General features: G+C 37.0%; 1 protein-coding gene across 4 annotated transcripts in view; it reads left to right on the top strand.

Moving 5' to 3' along the window:
* The window catches only part of LOC149170728 (Metallopeptidase M24 family protein), a 446,763-nt gene that overhangs the window by 106,206 nt on the left and 318,606 nt on the right, over positions 1-21,951 (top strand). For all 4 annotated transcript variants that reach the window (XR_016259003.1, XM_089424001.1, XM_089424000.1 and 1 more), the window contains one exon: positions 19,463-19,726. Coding sequence is in view for 3 of the 4 variants with exons in the window: in XM_089424001.1 (XP_089280127.1) it covers positions 19,463-19,726 (264 nt within the window). In the remaining variant the exon portion in view is untranslated. The remainder of the gene's footprint in view (positions 1-19,462; positions 19,727-21,951) is intronic.

Here is a 21,951-nt window from a genome sequence, read left to right as displayed (position 1 = left end):
AATCAAGAATAAACCATCAACATATAATACCAAAATCAAAGTCATACCTTGGATTGTCTTGAAGTAGAGATTTGGATCAACATTGCTTCTGGTAAAACCAAGCTTCATCAAGAAGCTATCATTGCAGTCATACCGAGCTCTTGGGGTTTGTTTCAATTCATAGAGAGTTTTATTCAGTTTACACACATGATTTTTCCTGTCATGCACTTCAAAGCCTTGTGGTTTCTCCACAAATACTTCTTTCTAGAGGAAGCCATGCAAAAAATGTTGAGAAATATAGAGCCAACAATACAGGTGATTTCTCTTGCAATGATCACTGTTTGTGATGCAATTTTAGTTAATCTTTATTAGCTTCTTTCTTCCACTTGATTATATTAATGTTTTCTATCATAAAACAACTACCAAATCATAAATAACAATGAGACAAAGGACATAAGATGTAGGTTATCAGCCAGAGCCAAAACATCTCCAAATTGAGAAGAAAACCCACAAAATTCTTCTTCTTATAGAATCTTCAATTGATGATTTCCAAGACCTAAACCCTTGGCCAACAACCCCTCAATGACCAAGTCAAAGCTTTCTCCAAGATGTGTTTTTCTTTCACAATGTAAACTTTGGTCAAACTTGCTTTCTAATGTCATAACTGCTCCTTCAACTTCCCTCTTGGACCTGCAACCTTTTGACTGTACCTCGACCTTACTTTAGAAACCCTAGGCCACACGTGTGAGGGAGAGTATGGAGAATTTGTCATCGTTTCCTCTTCGCTTGGAAAGATACTTCCTCTTTAGTAATTCAACTTACAATATCAACTCTTTGTCCCATAAATTCGGTCCTCTTAGAGTGACTGTAATTTTCGGTCTTCTTGCTGTAGTGAGATGCCCTAGACATCGCACGCGTGAAGAAATTTTGTCCTAAAACAGATCAGAAATATCTTCGCTCTTCCTCCCTCCTTCGCTGGATATTAGGCTCTTCCTTATCTCAAGATCAAACTTCTAAGTTCTACGTGTCTTCCATGTGTGTCTCTAAGAGAGGCCGAGTCATTTATATAGGCGTTGCTGGGCTTCAAAATAGGCCGACTTCACTGGCAGGCCGACTTGATGATGCATATAGGCCGACTTGACTTGGAGCTTGAATATTTGGTCTTGGAGGGGTTTCTTTGACAATCCTTTTGACTCAAATAAATTTCTTACAATATGTAACATGCCCAAATGGGTCTTCAATACATGACAAAGACTCAATTGACTTTATGACTCAATGACCAATCCTAAGAGCTCACAATGGGAGCTTGATCTATAAAAATAAAATTCCTTGAGCATGAAACCCATGTCTCAAGCATAACAAAAATAATTTTATTTTTCTTCTTTACATTAATTACATAAAATCATGATTACACATGTCATTATGAAGACCGAACCTAGTTACATATTTCAAGTCTCCCTCTTAACTAGGGAGGTATTCATAATCCATACAAGGTACTTGGACATTCTCAATCTGAAGAATTCTCATAAGAGGAGTCGAATTGGTAACCCATCTGTTTAGCATCATATCATCCAACATTGTCACATAGTAAGGCCTTGAATAACAACTCTATCTCTCCAAAAGATCATAGCACAATGCTGGTGAGAGCAATGATTTATAGACACTGTAATCATTGCCTATACCCCACCTGTTTTCTCTCAGAGTATGTTCTACCAGGACTATTCTTATCTTGGATTCTCAGTCCTCAAAGAATATCGGTCCTCTACAACTACTCTTAGCTTGGATGCCCTACCACATCCTTAAAGAGTATCTGATGCCAGATGCTTACCCAATCGTCCATTCCTTCTTCCAAAGTGAAGACAAGAATGATGTGTCCATCTCTCCTCATGGCCTTCACTAAGACTTACGGTTGTTAGTCTTGGTCTAGTGCATGACACATGAAGTAGAGAACCATATCTGTCACTCCCTCTTAACCAGAGATCACCAACCCATTCCATAAAAGGAATGTACTCAAGCTCCCTCTTGACCAGGGACTTGCTTCCAACAGACCTCTAGGTGGAGTTCATCGGACAACCAGCTACTTGTATGACTACCTCTTTCGATGTCATGAATTTCTTCTTTGATATGGAGCCTACATCTATTGGGATTCCATCGTAGGGCACAGACCATCCACCACTTTCATTCATGAATTATGTCATTCATGTCATCCTTCTTTCATCATAAAGTGATCCATTAGTCCATATCTGACCTTCCTTCATACCTTGCTACATTCTTCATGTCATGTTTTCCTTCATGATCTTTCATCCTACCACATGAATATCAGTTGTAGATGATATCTACAACTCTTCCCTTGGTAGCCTTGCATTGGCCCATCTAGATATTGTTCAAAAATAGAAAATGAACATTACATCGAAAATTACCCTTGTGATGGTCTTTCATCATGACATCTCCTTGTTTGCATCAACATCCTGCATACATATTGACACATCTCCAAAAAGATATACAATGTCAAGGGTCTCTTTCTTTTTCAGACTTCATGAGGGTCTTCATATCTTTCCCATGGAGATATCATAGTCAAATATTTTGGATATTGATTGCCTTTTCCATAGTTACAACTTTCATGATCTCTTTCTTTCTTTATTCAAACATTGCTTCCGGGAACTTCCAATCATAGTTTCTTCATCTTTGTCAACCACCTCATATTCCATATGAGGACATATTTTGTTGATTTTATCTGATTAATATGTGAACCATGCCTTCATGCATCCTTTTAATGAAAGGGATCCTTTTCTTTGATCATGCTTGTTAAGTAGAACATGCATCCTTACTATCTGCAATGACATGACTTAACTTATTAAACATATATATACATACCTCTTTTCTTCTTTGGTCATCTAGACTTCCTTCAACAACTTCCTGTCCTGTAGGAATTTACAGGGTAACTTCCTTAGATTGAACACCAAAGGACACCACTCACAAACAGATCATAGATCAGTACACCAGTATTCTTGACGTGGTTAAAACCCTCAAAGAGGGAAACAGTCCACGACCTGAGCCAACGCGGCCACTTCAGGCAATATTATTAATGTAAAAGAAAGAAAATTTTTATAAGCTTCTCTCATAAATGGTCACGAGACAAATGACCCTCCATGCTCTTTAAATAGAGATCATGGACCAATTGGGTGTTAAGTCATGGATCAAGTGTCGGTAATACCGAGGAGAGAATGAACCGTCGGATCACTTTATGTCTAGAACATATCGTGACGAAACACACTTTACCTAACTATACACTAGACCAAGTTATACTTAATTGTTTCCTATGTGTTGGAATATCCTAACATCCCCCCTTAAGAACAACTTGGGATATGATTGAAGGATGTACAAATATGACATAATAGGAGAAGGAATGAGGCATTAGAGCTTATCCTCCCTTAGAGAAAACTTCCTGAACTCCAACCATAAATCGAAGTTTAGTAAACTTCGCCTATGTGAGAGCCTTTGTAAAGATGTCTGCAACTTGATCATCTGTTGAACAATATTGCATTTCAAGAACATGGTCATGAATGAGCTTTCTGATGAAGTGCATATGTAGTTCAATGTGTTTGCTGTACTGATGTTGGACTGGATCTTTGCATAGTTGAATGACACTTTGATTATCACACGAAAGTGTAGTCGGATGCTGCTGTTGAAAACCAAAATCTTATAGGCTTTGACGAAGCCACAAGGCTTCCTTACTAGCTTCAACGACGCCACGATACTCTGCTTCTGTTGAAGAAAGAGAAATGGCACTTTGTTTCTTGCAAGCCCATGTAATAGGTCCAGAATCAAGAGTGAATACATAACCTGCAGTAGACTTCCGATCTTCAGGGTCACCAGCGCAATCAGAATCAGTGAAACCAACCAATAGAGGAGATGCTTCTGCACTGTCATGAATCCCAAACTGAATTGTACCTCGAACATAACGAAGTATTCTTTTAGCTGTTTTCCAACGACTTTCATGTGGTTTGTGCATAAACCAAACAACAAGGCCAACAATAAAGGAAAGGTCAGGACAAGTATGGGTCAGATACAAAAGTTTTCCAACAAGCTGACGATATAAGGTAGCATCAACTTCAGGGGAAGTACAAGTGATTGAAAGTTTGACTCCAGACTGAAAGGGAGAAGGGGCTGGCTTACAGTCAAAGTGGCGTAGAAGATCACATACATACTTGGATTGGGAAAGGGAAATACCTTCTTTGGATTGCAAGACTTGAAGACCATGAAATAATGCAAGTGTCCTAAGTCTGTTATTTCAAACTGCTTTTTCAGGCTAAACTTCACATGGTTTATAAGGTTGGGATCACTACCAATAAGGATAAGATCATCAACATAAAGAACAAGAATGATAAGAGACTTACCCACTTTCTTGGTGTAGACAGTATTGTTAGAATGACACCTAGAAAAGCCAGTATCTAAAAGAAAGCTATCCATTTTGGCATACCAAGCCTGAGGGGCTTGCTTGAGACCTTAAAGGGATTTCTTAAGTCGACATACAAGGCTAGAGTCTTGGTGTATAAAGCCAGGAGGTTGTTCCATATAGATTTCTTTATGCAAGTCCCCATGCAAGAAGGTGGATTTAACATCCATCTGATGGACTTCCCATTTGAAAGAGGAAACAAGGGAAAGAACAAGGCAGATAGAGTTCATTTTGGCAACAGGGGAGAAGATTTCAGTGTAGTCAATACCTTCAACTTGTGAAAAACCCTTAGCAACAAGACGAGCTTTATGTTTATCAACTTTTCCATCTGGTCCAAACTTGGTTCTATAAACCCATTTGCATCTAACAAGTTTTCATCCCTCTGGAAGAGGAACAAGGTCCCATTGTATCATTTGCCAATAATGAACGATATTCTTCATTCATAGCTGCGTCCCAATCCGGATGGCTTGAAGCTTTTGCAAAGGTGTCAGGATCATAATTCGCTGAAACTTGAGCCAGTAAAGAGGAGGCTCTATTGAATTGAGAACGTGTACGACGCTGATCTGTAGGATCACCTGCAAGAGCACCTGCTGCATCTCGAGTAGCGCAGACCCATTTTGGAAGCTGAGGAGCTAAAGGAAGATCCCAATAAGGTGGGGGTGTTTTGTCATACTCGCTGTTATCATCTGAAGAAGGAATATTTTCAGAAGTGGAAGGGATAGGGAGAGGTGGCACATCTGCCGAACTAGGCTCGTAGACCGATATATTTTCAACAAACTTTTCATCTTTTCTAATGATTATATTTTTGGATTTAGGTTGAAGAAGTCTATATCCTTTGACATCTTCAAAATATCCAACAAAAATACATTTTTCACTCTTAGGTTCTAAGGCTTTATGTTTCTCTTCTAGAATATGGACCCATGATTCACTTTCAAAAACACGAAAGTGACTTACATCTGGTTTAATTGAGCTCCATGCTTCTTCTGGAGTGATATTCTTTAAAACCTTAGTAGGAGTGCGATTTACTATGTAATTTGAATTGTTAATTGCTTTTGCCCAAAAATTAAGACTAAGTCCTTTAGTTTGAAGCATACAATTAGCCATTTCCTTTAAGGTGCGATTCTTCCTTCCAGCTACACCATTTTGCTGTGGAGTATATGGAACAGTATGTTGCAATTGAATTCCATGTTCAGCGCAAAAGTTGATGAATTTGTTGTTAACATATTCTCCACCATTATCAAATCTTAGCTTAAGAAATTGATGTCTAGATTGCTTCTCAACAAAGGCCTTAAAGGCCAAGAACATGTTAAAGACTTCACTCTTGAGTTTTAAGAAGTATACCTAGGTGTGTCTGGAGAAATCATCAATGAAAGTTAAGAAATACTTGTAACCAGTGAATGAAACAAAGAAGTGGACCACATAAATCATTATGCAACGCTGTAAGGGGGCTGAGGTGTGCCAAGAGGCACGTGTTTGAAAACTATTCTGATGATGTTTTCCGAGTACACATCTAGAACAAACACCATCTCTGCAAGATACCATAGGAAGACCTATCACCATATTTTCTTTACATAGATTTTGAAGGGAGCAATAGTTTAAGTGACCAAATCACTCATGCCAAAATTTGCTCACTTCATCATTATGAGCAACAAATACTGAGTGAAGAGTTGATGACCTAAAGTTGTTAAACTTATACAACCTTGTAGAATCATCAACAATGCCAGTAGCTAAAATCTGTCTAGGATCTCATAGGTCCTTAATTACAACATCACGAGGTGAAAATTCAATGGTTTTACCTTCACCTGAATGAGTTATCTCATATACAGATAGAAGGTTGTAGGATAAGGTAGGAACACATAATACATCATTAAATTTACCATTGTCTAGATGAATAGTTCTAGTCCCTACAACACTAACAGATCTATCATCACCAACATATATATTTTTGGTGTTACAATCATTTAAAGAAGAAAACATGGCTTTGTTTTTGTCCATGTGATAAGAAGCTCCAAAATCAATGAGCCACTCATGAGAATGAGTAGAAGAAGATACATTTAGTGCATAACCATACTGAGATGCTTGACAACCACATGTAGAAAATGCTATTCTTGAAGATGAAGTTGAAGTTGAAGAGTGCACCAAATGGATGTTATGCTTCTTCATGGCTGCTTCCAAGGCTTCCATCTTTTTAAAGCATTTGGATTCTAATTGGCTATCACGATTACAAAAGTTGCAATGTCTATCAGTCTTCTTCCTTTTGTTTTTATTTGCCTTATCATTTTGTTGAGTTGATTTTTCATTTTGAGACTGAAATTGCTTAGGACCCTTGTTTGGTTTATGACCATTCTTTTTAGGATGTTGCTTCTTAGGATTCTTTGAACTTGGTTACTGCTAGGCTGCTAAGGCTTTCTTAGAAGAGTTTCCAGTATTAAGAAGACCAAGATGTAAGAGTTTTTCTTGTTCTCTTATTAAAGAATCACAAAAGGCATCAAAAGAGGGGGACTTGTAGTCTTGTTCTTGAGAAATAAAGACTTCTCTAGTAGAATGGAAGGTGGAAACAAACTTAGAGTAGGCTGGTCCTAACTTAGTAAGAATGGAATAGATAAGGCTACCATTTTCCTTCTTAACCTTAACACCTTCCAAGAGAAGTCTAAGGGTCTTGAACTTGGGCAAAAAATCTTCAATGGAAAAAAAATTATTGGGGTCCAAAGTAAGCAACTTATTTTCGAGTTGATGGGCTCTAATTTCTTTTTTAATTCAAAAAACAGTACTGCGCTTTTTCATTGCTTCATCGGGGTATCAATTTCTGCGATATGGAATCTAAGGTTTGGAGAAATAGACATCCCTATCAACCCACGTGCTTGATCTTGCTTATTTTCCCATTTGGCTAGCTTATCTTCATCTTGAGGTTTAGACTCTTGGCATGAGGCTATTCTATAAAGACTTTTACTTCTAAGTAAATCCACCATGTAGGATAGCCATTGGAAGTAGTTGGTGTTGTCAAGAATAACTAGGCATGGACTTTCCATTTTAAAAGAAACTGAAGCTGTATATGCTAAAACTAAGTGTTCCAATGGAAAGATCTCGAAAAATTAGGCTGATTAAAAAAATGGCTCTGAAAATGGCTTCCAGATGAAGAAGTTATGGATTTTTGAAGAAAAGTTGTTGAAGATGCCAACGAACCACGTGAATGTTGGGAAGTTGATGATAATGTTATATTTAAATTTTAAACCCCCTCCCCCTCCCCTCTTTTCAAACTTAATCTAATTAGCTCACGTTTTAGAAAAAGATTACTTTATGTGATCCACTTTTATAAATAAGTGAGAGTCACTTTTACAATGGTACTTTATGAACTATTCACTAAATTGTAACTTAAATAAAAGATAAAGTGACTTTAGAATTATAAGTGACTCACTTTTTATAATGGTTGAAAACACTTTTATATAAAGTTAACTTTAAAATATAAGTTACATGTGCTTTTGAAAAAGTAACTCAACAAAAAGAAAGACTTGAACCTAAGACCACTATTCTCATAAAGTAACTTTAGACCAAGTGAGCTAGTAAAAAGATTTAGTAATTGTTGGAAATGAGGAAGGGGTTTTGTTTTTTGCTCACTGAAGCTTTGGGGCGCGTGCTTACTTGAAAAACCCCTTTTGCCTACAAAATAAAAAACAACCACACAAACCAAACGAACAAGCAAAATTATCCAAGTCTTATGGCTTAAAGTTAGATTTGGCTGGAAACTACATATTTCCCTCAATGTTTTTGATTTTTCGAGATCACACTAAGGCGCGGCGGAAAAGAGCATACACATGAGAAAAATCCTTTCTTTCTATTTTTAGTTTACCTAGATCGCACAGAGTCGTGGGGCAAAGAGCATACACAAAAATGAAAGGTATAGATCCGGTAATAAAAAAAAATTATAGAGGACTATAAACCGAAATCAACAGAGAGATAAATAACTATAACTGCAAATAAAGACTGTATACCTCTAGATCTTAAAAATGACATAGCTAGGGCTACTGGAAACCTTTTTGCATGAAACGAAAGGGGTTTCTCACTGGAACAAATGCTTCTATCACAATAGAGGAGTCCTCTCGGCTCAAAAGCAATCAGAAATAGTAGATCTAGGAAACGACAATCAGATACTGGCTTCAGATTTGGATCACTAGTGGATGCGGCCCTTGAATAGCTCCAATACCATGTGGGAATTTACAGGGTAACTTCCTTAGATTTAACACCAAAGGACACCGCTCACAAACATATCACAGATCAGTACACCAATATTTTTGACGTGGTTAAAACCCTTAAAAAGGGAAATAGTGCACAACCTGAGCCAACGCGATCACTTCAGGCAATATTATTAATGTAACAAACAATATTATTAATGTAAAAGAAAGAAAATTTACATAAGCTTCTCTCATAAATGGTCACGAGACAAACGAACCTCCATGCTCTTTAAATAGAGATCATGGACCAATTGGGTGTTAAGCCACAGATCAAGCGTTTGTAATACCGAGGAGAGAACAAACTGTCAGATCACTTCATGTCTAGAACATATTGTGACCATCGGATTGTAAGTTACAAAAAGTACATGCTAAAGAGACACACTTTACCTAACTATACACTAGACCAAGTTATACTTAATTATTTCCTGTGTGTCAGAATATCCTAACATGTCCTTGATTGAGAGAGCTTCAATCATCATTGACATGTTGCATTTCTTTGACATCATGCCATCATTCTTTGAAACAATGAATCCCATTCAAAGTGGAATTCTTAGCAGGACATCTTTCATGGGATGAACCTTCTAATTAAGATTCCAGCAGAGGATCTTGATTATCCTCATCTTGCAGATGCTACTTCCCAATGATGTATGATGAGCTCCATACTAGATGACTTTGTTCTTCCCATAGGTACTACTTATGCTTCTCGTGAGGTTATCAAGAGCTACTTTCTATTGATGATTACCATAGACTTTTATTTCATCTATCTTTCAAGCTTCTTATGATGATGTCATGAGCTCTTGCTACTATCGTATGAATTTATGATGCCATCTCTTAAACAATGCATCTTGTCGTAGTGCTTTTTGTCTTCACTGCCCAGGTGGAGGCCTTCTTCATCCTCCTCTCCATCTTGCTGAGATCTGGACATCTGTTCAAATTCCTTCTTCCATCATGTTTCTTAGAACAAAGGTTCAACCCATCCATCTTTACTTCTTGTACCTGCAATATCTATTGACAAGCACCGCAAGCAAAGTACACAATGCTAAAACATGATGCCAAGATTTCTAGAGTTTTCATGCAATCAAGTGGTCATCTTAGGGCTTCTAAAGTTCAAACCCTAGATGAGATTCTATTCCCTCTTTATGTCATGCTAGGGTTTATTATTTTCCCTAGAATACTGACACACCCTAGAATCATATCTTCAACCCAAAATATCTTAAAAAAAAATACCATACATACTTTATGGTTAATTACTTGAGATGACTTGCAATTTCGGATGCCATCTTCATTGATCTGATTCTGGGTGTGAGTTATTCTTCACTGTACTTATCTGCTGCTTCTTTCAACTATATGTTGGCCATAGACCTTGAATTGATGTCTTTATGCAAAACTGACAACTATAGGTATATCAATGTTTCTCTCTGTTTGCTTGACGACTAGTTGCTTCAGGACTGTTTCCTCAACTCTTTCCAACTTCTTGACAGTGAATAAATCCTTTTCAAAGAATGACTTCATTGCATGAACTCGGTCACCACCAGATTTGAACTTGTAAGAAGAGGATAGTAGTTATGTCACAAGGACACATCTTTGAAGATGAGATCTGTGCTATCACAGAGATAGAGAGATCTATACTTCAAACTTTTAACAATTTTTAATTCTTGGCAGAGATCAACCATATGAATGTTCGGAGTGAGATATGGTCTTTGAATCTGAATTTTACTGAGATGAACATCAGATCTATATATGCCCAGAATAGGATCAGATCTTGGGATCCATAACGAATTTAATTGTGGCTTCCTTTGGAGTTTCCTTTATCAACTTTTTGTAAGGAGATCTTAGCTCTTGAATGGAAACTTCAAAAACTATTGTATTTACCTCAGAATCTCAGATCTGCTTATGGAATGGTGCAAACAAATCAGACTTTCACTTTTTCTTGCAATGAATTTGGACTTCAACAGATCTTGATGGTAGACTTCTCTTCCAAAAGATCTCGACTTGCAACTTCCAAATTTTGGTTCTAGATCTTGACTGTAATTCGGTGCTACTTCTGTGGTGGATGCCCTAGCTTCTCCACGAGTGAGAGGAATCATATCCTAGAAAAAAATAATCTTGATTTCTTTGGCCTCTCTTTTTTTTTATGATGATGGAGCGAGGTTACCATGAATACTTCAAGTGTAGAATCCTTCTTTGAGCGAGCTAGGGTTTTGAAGACTTCTTTAGAGACTTCCTTCAAGATGATGATGTGATCCTTGAGTGGTCCTTCTTGATGATTGATGCCTTTGATAATATTCTAAAACTTCAGCTCTTGTATGTCCTCTGTTGAGTTTCCCTTACTTGACTTGACACCTTAGCTCTAATACCATGTTGAGAAATCTAGAGGCAACAATATAGGTGATTTCTCTTGCAATCATAACTGTTTGTGATACAATTTTACTTAATCTTTATTAACTTCTTTCTTCCACTTGATTATATTAATGTTTTCTATCATCAAACAGCGACCAAATCATAAATAACAATGAGACAAAGGACACAAGAGTAGGCTATCAGCCAGGGCCAATACCTCTCCAACTTGAGAGGAAAATCCACATAATTCATCTTCTTATAAAATCTTCAATTGATGAGTTCCAAAATCTAGACCCTTGACTAGCAACTCCTCCAAGACCAAGTCAAAGCTTTCATCTTCTTATAAAATCTTCAATTGATGAGTTCCAAAACCTAGACCCTTGACCAACAACCCCTCCAAGACCAAGTCAAAGCTTTCTCCAAGATGTGTTTTTATTTCACAATGTCAACTTTGGTCAAACTTGCTTTCTAATGGCAACAACTGCGCCTTCAACCTTCCTCTTGGACTTGCAACCTTTTGACTATACCTCTGCCTTACTTTAGAAACCCTAGGCCACACGTGTGAGGGAGAGTATGGAGAATTTGTCCTCTTTTCCTCTTCGCTTGGAAAGATACTTCCTCTTTAGTAATTCAGCCTACAATATCAACTCTTTGTCCTACAATTTCGGTCCTCTTAGAGTGACTGTAATTTTTGGTCTTCTTGCTATAGTGAGATGCCCTAGATTTTGCATGTGTGAAGGAATTTTGCCCTAAAACAGAGCAGATTTATCTTTGCTCTTCCTCCCTCCTTCGTTGCATGTTAGGCTCTTCCTTATCTCAAGATTGAACTTCTATGTGTCTTCAATGTGTGTCTTTGAGAGAGTCTGAGTCCTTCTTTATATAGGCGTTGTTGGGCTTCAAAATAGGCTGACTTCATTAGCAAGCTGACTTCATTGGTAGGCTGACTTGACTTGGAGCTTGAATATTTGGTCTTGGAGGGGTTTCTTTGACAATCCTTTTGACTCAAATAAATTTCTTACAATATGTAACATGCCCAAATGGGTCTTCAATACCTGACAAAGACTCAATTGACTTTATGACTTAATGACCAATCCTAAGAGCTCACAATGGGAGCTTGATCTATAAAAATAAAATTCCTTGAGCATGAAACCCATGTCTCAAGCATAGCAAAAACAATTTTATTTTTCTTCTTTACATTAATTACATAAAATCATGACTACACGTCATTAATTACATAAAACCATGATTACACGTCATTAGTTACATATTTCAACATAAAAGTTGTTTTTACGTACATTTGGTGAAGAGTCCATCCCTTGCTAGCTGCTAGAGCCACAATGGATCAGATGGTAGTATATCAAGCAATAGGTGCAAAATCCTCATGATAGTCTTCTCCCTCTTTCTAAAGGAAGCCTCTAGCCACAAATCTAGCTTTATATTTTTCAATACGTTTGATTTATACAATCATTTGAAAGTCACAACAGACTTACCTTTGGGTCTTGGAACTACTTCCATACATCATTATGTATGATGGATTTATATTCTTTAGCCATTGCATCTTTCCATACTTGATCTTTCACTACTTCTTCAAAAGGGCATGGTTCGGCTTGAATAATGTTGTTCATGGCTACAACATATCCTTGGAACCGACAAGGTTTCTTGCTTTCTTTGATTGCTTCTCTGGGGGCAACATGTCTATCAACATCCTGTAGAGTGTCACAAAGCCATAATGGCCTTTTTATAGCAGGAGGATCACTTGGAGGAGGATCCAAGGGGTCCATGGGGTCCATGGGTTCATCAACAAGATCAGACTTAGCCTCAGGATCTTCTTGAGCATCCAAGGCATCATCCTGACTTTCAACATTTGTAGGAGGAGGAGGAGTGTCTCTTGCCTTTCCAAGAGCTGCATCTTCATCAAATGTTACATCCCTACTAAACACTATAGTTCTTTGACCAAACATGTATATTCTATGAGTTTTAGATTTTTAATAATAACCAACAAATGTACCTTTCTTACCTGAAGCTTCTAGCTTGGTCCTCTTTTCCTTTGGCACATGAAAGTAGATAGGGCAGCCAAAGATTCTCAAGTGCCCAACTTCAGGCTTTTCACCAGTGAAGACTTCTTCAAGAGTCTTGTTGTTTAAGGCTCGATGTGGAGATCTATTTTGGACATAGACAACAATGTTAGCAACTTCTCCCCAAAGAAACTTTGGTAGCTTCTGATCATGCAACATAACTTTGACTGCTTCCATGATGGCTCTATTTTTTCTTTCGGCCACACCATTTTGTTCTGGGTTATATGGTATAGTGGTCTCTTTCCTGATTCCAGCTTCTTTACAGAAGTCAATGAAATCATTTGAAGTGAGCTCTCCTCTGTTGTCAGATCTGAAGATTTTGATCTACTTTCCAGTTTGTTTTTCTACCAGAGCTTTAAAGTCTTTGAACATGTTAAATGCTTGACTTTTGTTTTTCAAAAAGAAAATCCAAGTTTTGCGAGAAAAATCATCCACAAAGATTATATAATACAAGTAGCCACCAAGAGAAGTTACAGGCATAGGTCCACATAAATCATAATGTACAAGATGAAGTACCTGACTGGTTTTGCTTTTGCTTGAAGGGAATGGTCCCTTTACATGCTTTCCACTTGCACACCCTTGGCAAACTCCATCATGATCCAATCTAATCTTTGACATTCCGGAAACCATCTTTCTCACATGGGGCAATGCTTTATAGTGCAGATGAGCGAACCTTCGGTGCCAAAGTTCACATTGATGATCGCTGTCATGAATGAACTTGTAATGTTCCAAAATAGGAAAAACAATGACATACAAGCAAATAACAATTTCTCACTACAAAAATTTAAAAACAATTAGAACACACCCATAACAACCAGAAATATGAAAGCAGCTGAGCCATTTTATTATAAACTGGTGCAAGAGTACCAAATATGGAAGGATTGCACCTGGGCTTTCCTCAAAGGCAAGCGGAGCAAAGCCCAGGTGAAGCAATGACTACCCGGAGCTACAATCAACTGATCAACTACTGCACTGCACAGTCCCCAACAATTCCGCACTGTCTCCTGCAAAGATATGGCTAAAAACCCCAATTCTGGTGCTCAGAAAATTCCACAAAATTAGATTGGAGGTTCTTGCCAAAAGCCCAGAAAAACCCAGAAATGGTTTGGTCTGGTTTTGACCTTCCAAAATCAAGCCCAAAATGGCCCTAAGCCCAACAATTCTGCACTGTCTGCTGCAAAGATATGGCTGAAAACCCTACCTCCGGTGCTTAGAAAATTTTGCAAAATTAGATTTGAGGTCCTTGCCAAAAACCCATAAATGGTTTGGCCTAGTTTTGACCTTCCAAATCGACTCCCAAAAGCCCTGCGCTTTCCAATAGTTGTTGAAGCACGCTGTCTGTCAAACCACGAGCAAAATCCTCCCTAGGCACTGCTGAAATGTAGCAATCAACTCCATTAATACTTCCCTTATTTCTCCTGACAAGCAATAGCCCTAATGGCCGAAACTCTATCTCCCACGTATGCTCAGTTTCTCTCTTTTGCGTTGGCCACAAAGTCTGCAAAATCACTCTTGAATATTGCTTCCACTTCCAGCCCTCAAACTCACCCAATAGCCAACAAATCTATTGAGCCTTCTTCTCCTAATTTCTCCCGGCAATAGCCCTCCGGAAGAATGTTGCAATGGCCACACTAGATCCACTACTGCGTCCTCCAGAAATATGCACTGCTGGGCCGAACTGAATACAAATGCTGGAAATCTCTCTACAAATCTCCTTCGAATGATAATGGATGAACCTCTCTAGGGTGGCACTCGAAGTTCCCCGAAGAAAGGGTGAGTTCTCCGCTTGGAAAACTCTTGCTAAACAACAAGTGACTCGGCTAAATAGCTCGAGCAACATAATCAAATTCGATAAGCCAAGAATGCCAATTGAAGTGTGCTGCCTTCCTTTTATAACTTTCGTGGAGCCTTTCTTTCCGCATTTTCTTCCCTCTCATGTATTTCAAATCATTGGCTTAGGGAGTGCATATTTTTTATGTGGGTGGTCCCCACATATCATTAACAAAACAAAATAAAATAAAATTAACTTGCCCCTAACTCTTAAGTCTTCTACCAAAAATCAAATGGGCCATGTCTTCACCAAAATTGGCCCTCAAAATGTAGAAATAAATCCTATTCCAAAATAATTTAGAAAGGGACATTACAGAACTCATGCATTGGTCTTCCATTGATTTTATAGAGACCTTCAAACCTCGATCCTAGAGTGAAGACATCTCTCATGCTAGATCTCACTGGCTAAGTTAGAACTTTTTCATTTATGAAAGCAACTTTCATTCCTTTATCTTCTAAAGCAGATGTAGATACAAGATTCTTTTTTAGACTAGTTACATACAAAATTTCTTGAAGAGAAATAGTTTTACCTTCATCCATTTGAGAAGAAACAAAACTAGATCCCTTTATAGGATATGTAGAGTATCTCCAAGTATGATTTTCAGATCCATCTCCCTCAACCAGATTTGAGAGAACTTCTTTATAACCAGTAAAGTTCCTTGAAGCACCACTATTAATCAACTAGCTATCACAAGAATATGTAGGAGAGGAATTAGGAAGAACAAAAATAAGAAAGTACTATGACTGTGTCTCAGCTGCATTATTATCATACCTTGGGTTCCTTGAAGTTTTGGAAGAACGGTGGCTTTCTTTATGAACAACAGGAGCTTCTCTTCTTCTTCTATGATAAAATCTAAAATTGTTGCTAAGATTGTTGAAATTGGATCTTGGTGCTCGTCTGTTTTTTGGACTGTCACAAGCAAAGTGGCCATGCATATGGTAGTTGTAGCATTGAACCTTTGATAAGTCCTTGTTCCATTTATAGGAATTGTTGGATCTAGGAGCTTTCTTGAAAAATGATGACCTCTTCTTCCTTCCTGCTTCTTGGTTCTCCCTCTTCATGCTTGGGAATTCTTCCTCTGGAAATCGTTTTGGCTTCTTGATTGCACTTTCCCAAGAGCTCATCAAATGTGGGAAACTTATCATTGTTGTTGATGGTTGTAATAAAAGTCTCCTAAGTAGGAGAAAGACCTCCAAGAGTAATCAACACCAACTCTTTATTAGATACAATTTTACCAGTATTTGACAACTGATCCTTGATTTTTGATATCCTCATTAAGTATGCTTAAGTAGTCTCTCCTCTTTTCATCTTAATGTCCTTGAGTTGATTCGTCAAAGCAAAGATTTGACTCAAGTTGTTTACTTGATACATTCCAATCAACTTGTCATACATTTCTTTAGATTTCGTCAAGTTGGAGTCATAGGTGATGAGATGGTCTCCAATAGAATCAAAGATAATCGTTTTAGCTTTGATAGTAGCATTCAAATTTTCTAGTGGTTCTGCTACCTCACCTTCAACATATTCCATTTCATCATGTTCTTCAAGAGTAATATCCAATCTTGCCTTCCATGGACCAAAATTCGAAGCATCATTCAACTTCTCTTCAATCTTGAAGTAAGAAGAAGACATCTTGATTCAGTCAAACAAATTTTAGCAGCAAAAAGGAATAGCAAGTGATGATTCAACAATAAATAAAAGGAGCAACAAGTGATATTTCAGTAGAAAATAGAAGGATGGCGACTCTTATCTTCTTGGGCTTGTCTTCACCAAAGTTCTGATACCATGTTAAAATTGTGATGTTCTATATTGTAACAATTACTTATTTCAAAACTTCTTTTTGTTGCAATATTAGTTAAGCAATTATAGATAGAACATAAACCAAATGCACAATTGAAGACAACCAAGAACAAGATAAGACACAAAGAATTTAGGTCCAATGACCAAGGAAAAACCCATAAGGGAAAACCCAACCAGATTCTTCTTCTATTAGATATCAATTGTTCAACAGAGATACAAAGTACAATGAGAGATCAAGAGAATGAGTAAGTTCACCCAAATTTGAACAAGTTGTAGCATGAAGATCACTAGTAGCAACAATTGATGCAAACATTGAATCAACCTTCAAGTTCTGCTCTTACTCTCCAAGTCTCTCTCTCTCTCACAATCTTCTTTAAGTCTCTCCAACCCTCTCTCTCAAGTTCAAATCCTTCTTTCGCAAAGCACAAGTAGTGAGAATGAGATGATATGAGATACATATATAGGAGGAGCAACAAATTCTGGTCATAAAGAAGGAGCAATACACATGCCTTGAGGAGGAGTTACATATGCCATTTAGGGAGGTACACATGCCTTTGTAACTCATGTCATTAAGGAGGTGTAAGAGGAATCTTTTATGACATGATTTTATTGTGAGTAAGAGGAATATGCCATGTCTTGAGATGCTAGACACGACTTTCTAATTTTAGAAAATCACTCCAAAATTGTTATAAATAAAATTTTATTTAAGGAAATTCATCCATGAGCTGCCAATTTTCAACATTTGTGACAATAGTGATATAATCTTGGGTTCACCTTGGATGGAATCACGAGGGTCCTTTATCTTAAATACGAAAAATAAGTTTTTGACATGTTCCTACAAAAAGAAAAAAATATCTCTACAAGATGTTACGTTGAAACCAAATTCAATAAACCCAGAAGACGTAAAAGATATCTCAAAAGTAATTCTTCAAGAAAACTAGAAGACAATGCAAAATATGCAGAAAGAAGTTGAAAATATTATTGTAGATAAAAACGAAGAAGTTAATCTCTTCAAGGACCACAATGAGAAATTATTGATGCAAATTAAGAAACTTAAAAATGACAAGAAATCATTGAAAAACAAATTAGAAGAACTTATCACGAAAGAAGCATCAAAGTCTTCAGACGTAATAGTCCAAGTTGAAGAAAAAAGAATGAATACTGATCCAGTCAATACCACAACTCAAGATGATGTCAAACTAGTGGAAGTAAAAACATATTCAGATGTTGTTGTTCAAACAACGAAGATCTCAAGTGAAGATCCAACAATTAACCACACAATTTTCATAGCTAAAGGAAATCAGATACTTCAAGTCAATCATGAAAACAACACAAACAAGTTAAAGGGAAATCAGATCAAAAGAACTCCTTATCGACATCCGAATCGCAAGATCAGACAACTCAATTAGTTCGCATATTTGTATCATTCATAACTGAAACAACAAACTTATGTTCTGAAGACTACTAATGTCAATGCAATTCATTCTTGTGATAAAAATTCACACGAAATATCTAGTAACCGCAAGATTCCACAAAAAAATAATTTAGGATGGTTAGATCTCTTCTTGATTCGACAATTTTGTTTATCACTCAGAGGATCCTATTATCTTGTATCAATGAAGATGACAACTCAAAGACTTCCGAAAGATGCGAATAGAAACAAATGACATGGTTTGTCAGCAGTAAGCTTTGAGGACAAAGCTTTTTGAAGAGGAAGACAATGTTATGAATATAATTTATATTAAGGTAATATAAATATAAATAAATAAATTATCATAATAATAGTTTTTTAAAAGAAAATAATCATAATAATAGTTAATTAATTAATGAAGAAACATTTCCTTAAAAGACATAACCATTCATAAAGGGACAGCTGCCTAGGTATATAAGTGGGCCCTCATTTGTAATCAATCATCTCATATCTTCTTTATATCTCTATATAAATATATTGTCCTATCATGGATATTTATATATTTCAGATCTTCTGAATTTTCTGCTGCATTTATGAACTTTGTTCATAACATGTAACGGTCAAATTGCTGTGTGGAAGGGGTCCTATGTTCTATAAACAAGGAGGTCTCACATATCAATTTGGCATCTGGCTAGGCCGTGCCCTTAAAACTAAATTATTTTTACTATTACTATTTTAGATCAAGAAGATCACAAGATGAGATGATACAAATGAGAGCTTGAGCTGTGTATATATACACAACTCATGTGAGGCATACCTTCAAGAGGGGGTTATGGGACCACAAAACAAGGGCACAACGAAGATGGTTCTTGAGCCTACATAGCAAGTTTTACTAGGTTGACCTTAACCATACCTAGCAGTAGTAATATAATAAAATAATAAATTATGGCCTTAGCCATAATGATACATATAAATGTGCCGTGGCCACCTGTACAGGTTATACCAATAATTCCAACAGAAAACTGAAATCACTGTTTTTCTGAAAAGCGTAAAGAAAGTTTTAAGCCTCTAGATTTATAAATGCAGAAAGTTTTAATCTTTTGAATGTATAAATGCAGAAAGCTTTAATCTTTTTAGATTGAAGTCAGCAAGTGGCTTAGAGTTCTTTTCCTACATTTAGCTTGTGCTAAAATATATCATATGGTGACATGGAAATGGTCTCTGGTGTTTACATCATCTTTTTTTTTCCAATTTCTTTTTCCTAGCATAAGAATAGTTTTCTTTGCCTTTATAAAGTACTGCCAAATAGTAATCAGTCTGTCATTTCCATCCTTTTATTTGCAGCTAGTAGGAGCAGGAGAAATAACACCTGGAATTACAGAACAAGAATATGCTGCAAGGAGGAAAAAATTGCTAGAGTTGCTACCAGAAAAGAGTTTAGTCATCATGGCATCTGCTCCAGTGAAAATGATGACTGATGTTGTACCTTATCCTTTTCGGCAGGATGCTGATTACTTATATTTCACGGGTTGCCAGCAACCAGGAGGGATAGCTGTTCTTAGTGATCAGTTTGGATTATGTATGTTTATGCCTGATTCAGATCCAGAGGTATAGAGTATGCCCTTTTACTTCCTCTTTATTGCTTTGTGTGCTTGTAAGTTGAATTTGCTGTTAACTTGCCAAATTCTTGATGGTTGTACCAGCAAAAGTATTATGGTGCAAGTGCTTGTAAAAACCATCTACAGCGTCATCTTTGAGACACTTTTTGCTGATTTAAATACTGTCTTGACCATACTGTGTGCCTGTTGATGTAGAATTTTTTCTTGTACTTTAAAAAAATGAATACTTAAGCTATGGTACCGGCAACCTTACCAGGAGACCTGTTTTCCATTTTATCCCTGTTCCCTTTCTCATCGACATTTATCTCTTGACATTATATTATTGCATCATTTGTCAATTTTATATGCATAATTACACTGGATCCTGGGAGGGAAGGAGCTTGGGTGGGTTCCTGTTCTTTATCCCCCAAAACCATCTAGTATTCTTTCTCTTTCTGTTCCCTTTTCCTGCTTCTGGTAACGTAACTAATAAGTAGACATCTATTCCCTCCACTAATCCATTGCCTGTAATACCTCTCAATAATAAAAAAAGATTAATAAAATGCTTTTATGATTTTTGGAAATTTGTTGAGATCATGGCCTGTAGCTAAATATTCACAAATAAGAGGTTTGTGGTAAGTAGTGATTGAGTTCTGGTAGGTGGTGGTTAACATAGGCAGTCCAAATACTATTAGCATAGAATATCATGGGAATACAAGGATGTATGGGTTCCATTCCAAAAATTATGAAGTGTCCTTTGTCAGGTCTGTCTAATATTAACAGAAGTATATTGACAAAACTGAAGATAAAAGTGGAAGGTTATATACAAAGATGACTCATGTCCTCTTCCTTATCGTACTAGGGAGAAATAAAACTAGAATACACTGAGGCATCTATTTTTTTGGCATCTTTGATCGAAAGATAACCTTTAGTGGACAGTTGCATAAATACCTCTTCCTGCTAAACGCACCGAAAATAATAAAATGAACTAGCCTCATCAAAAAAGACAAACTTGCATCTTAATCTCCAAATAGTGAATAGAGCAGTGATTCTTGTCGATATTTGTAGCTCAGGAAGGTACTGCTGCACAAACTTAAGTGTCTAGCCGTGCAAAAGTTGCCCAAGGTCTCCTTAGGACACTTGCTCAAGTGTGAGCAAGTTGCTATTGTAACTTAGCCTGAATTTAACTTAGGAAAAACACATACTTAATTATGTTGGCTATTAAGCTAAAGAAACTTACGAAAAGTAATTTACTTTAGAGATTATGTTTTAATTTCAACTGTTGATCTCAAGTGAGGCGAGATTTTATCTCGGCCATCAACCACTTTGGAGATTAGGATTAAGGATTTAGTTCAATGTAAACTTATAAAACAAAGGCTGAGGAGAAGAGAAAGACACATGATACAATGACACTACCATTGATATAGGGCTTTCTCAAGTGAGGAGTGTGATACTCAAGTGTGTCAGGTTCGAGGAAGTGCAGGAGTGTAGCATTGGTGATCCAAATCAGCCAAGGAAATCGAGGAGAGATCTAGGGCTGATCTGCTGGATCAGATGTAGAGTATGTTTATTTTTGTAATTTATGTTGTATCTGTAATTTTCTCAGCTGGGCCATTATCCCAGGATGGGAGCCCAAGTAAGTTCAGATTTAATGAAGCACTGTTGATTGGGTAGAATATGCTTATGTCATTTGTGATTGAGATTGGTGTAATTTTTTTATTTCGCTATAGGAGTCTAGTAGTCAATTTATTCCGTAGATCTGCAATTTGCTAGGTTAATCAATTTATGGGTCCTAGGTTCAAGTATATTTAGCAGTTCCAAGTAATGCCAAATTCCTACGAAAGCTAAAAGCACAATGTAGTGTGAGTCAAGGAATATGGCAGTGATTCTAAGGCACACCAAAGTCCTAAGAAAGCTAAAAACACAATGTAGTGTGAGTCTCCCAACAACATTACTTGCTAATAAAGTTGCTCCTGAAACAAGAGTGAGTGCTGATCTTGGAGATATTTCCAACAATTCTTGGCAAAATTTCAGCCCTAATTTCCTAAGGAATGTGTTTCCCTATTTTTGGATGACCACATACTAACAACTGTTGATCTGGGGTAGCATCGGATGTGCTCTAGCCACGAAAAATGGTGGAGAGGCTAAGGCACATGAGATCTTGTTAAAATAGGCAACTAGGGCCAAACTCCATGTGGGTCATCTTATTTATGGCAGCGGATATTTTTATTGGAT

Source organism: Pinus tabuliformis, chromosome 4_2 (assembly GCF_031772625.1).
Source record: "Pinus tabuliformis cultivar Carrire ecotype Pingquan chromosome 4_2, CPIR1, whole genome shotgun sequence".
Lineage (NCBI taxonomy): Eukaryota > Viridiplantae > Streptophyta > Pinopsida > Pinales > Pinaceae > Pinus > Pinus tabuliformis.
This window is presented reverse-complemented; position numbering and strand designations above follow the sequence as displayed.